At 51.3% G+C, this 1,438-nt stretch overlaps 1 protein-coding gene across 1 annotated transcript in view; it reads right to left on the bottom strand.

The window, feature by feature from the left end:
* The window catches only part of npas4l (neuronal PAS domain protein 4 like), a 7,971-nt gene extending 6,746 nt beyond the window's left edge, over window positions 1-1,225 (bottom strand). Inside the window, exons 1-2 of the mRNA XM_017688930.2 lie at window positions 871-1,225; window positions 44-189 (exon numbers count right to left, since the gene is read on the bottom strand). Coding sequence (XP_017544419.1) covers window positions 44-189; window positions 871-1,048 — 324 coding nt within the window. The 5' untranslated portion in view covers window positions 1,049-1,225. The remainder of the gene's footprint in view (window positions 1-43; window positions 190-870) is intronic.
* Between the last annotated feature and the right edge of the window lie 213 nt (window positions 1,226-1,438).

Here is a 1,438-nt window from a genome sequence, read left to right as displayed (position 1 = left end):
ACGCCGGTCAGTGTGAAGCTGTGGTCCAGCAGCACAGACTCACCATGGAGAAGCCAAGATACTGAGACACATTCTCAGACACGCAGACCAGCTTTCCCTGACTGGTCATCACGACAATGAAACCTGGTAGAGCCTGCAGAAGATCTTCATGCGGAGGAACCAGACCTTCATCACTTTTCTCTCCATCGGCTTCAGAGAATAAGACACAAAGACTCCTATTACCCAACAAACCAGCCCGACCAGCCCTGCGTCCGAATTACTGACCATCTGCTCAGATAGAGCTTCTAACAAACTTTCACAGTTGAACATCTCAGCATCTGCAGGCTGTGGAATATGGTACACTGTGGGACTAAGTCTAGTCTTGGACTGCACAGCACTGTGAAGACTAGTTGTGCAGGACTGGACTTAATCCAGAATCTGACCAGAAGGTCTGAAACTGCAGAGTTTTCTCTGAAATGAAGGTGTTATTAGTGAGTCTCTGCTGCAGTAACAGTCTCTACTCTTATGGGAAGGCTTTACACTGGATGTTGAACATTGCTGTTAGGATTTGATTGAGCATTAGTGAGGTCAATTACTGGTGTTGGATGGTCAGGTATGGGTCACTCCAAGTCATCGCAAAGATACTGGATGGAGCTCCATCACTCCAGAGAACACAGTTCCACTGCTCCACAGCCCAATGCTGGGGGGCTTTATACCCCTGTAGCCCACGCTGGGCACTGGATATGGAGACCTTAGGATCAGCTGCTGTATTCTATTGGTCAGTGCTTTTCTACGGAGGTTAAACCTGTGACCTTAAAGGAGCTGGACTCAGTCAATAGATGACCGTGCAGATTCTTTAGGGACAGTGAGGTCAGAATGAAGAGCTCTCACCTGTAAGGAGGGCAGTCTTCCTGATGAAGGTGCAGATGATGGCCATGGTGTGGAGGTAGGAGAGGCGCTCCTGGTCCTCCGCCGAAATGGGCAGCAGCGCCCGCATGTTCCGGATCTCTGCATTAATGTGGTCGCGTCGAGCTTTGGACGCACTTTTAGTGGACCTGCAGGACACCATCAGGTCGCGGTGACCGAGCACAGTCACTCTGGGATCTGCTCAAAACACAGTCACACTTTCAGCTGGAGGATCGATTTCCTCCTCCTGAAGAATCTTCTCAGAGTTCTGACTGTTGCTCTATAAGCAGGGATGCAGTGTCCGAACCTCCGTCTTCCTAAACTGACTGGCTGGCTAATCTCAGAGCGCCTGCTGGTTAGAGGTCTGTTTCAACCCCCTCTATATACTCACTGAGAGAGTGGGCGAGAGAGAGAGAGAGAGGGAGAGGGAGGGAGAAAGAGGGAGAGTGTGTGTGGGGGGGGGGGGGGGGGGGGGGGGGGGGGGGGGGGTTGAGAGTGAGTGGCCTAATAAAGCAGACGGCCTTCATGTGAAGATCTACATCACAAACAGACA

This window comes from Pygocentrus nattereri, chromosome 5 (assembly GCF_015220715.1).
Source record: "Pygocentrus nattereri isolate fPygNat1 chromosome 5, fPygNat1.pri, whole genome shotgun sequence".
NCBI lineage: Eukaryota > Metazoa > Chordata > Actinopteri > Characiformes > Serrasalmidae > Pygocentrus > Pygocentrus nattereri.
The sequence above is the reverse complement of the archived record's forward strand: the minus strand, read 5'-3'. Positions and strand labels throughout refer to the sequence as shown.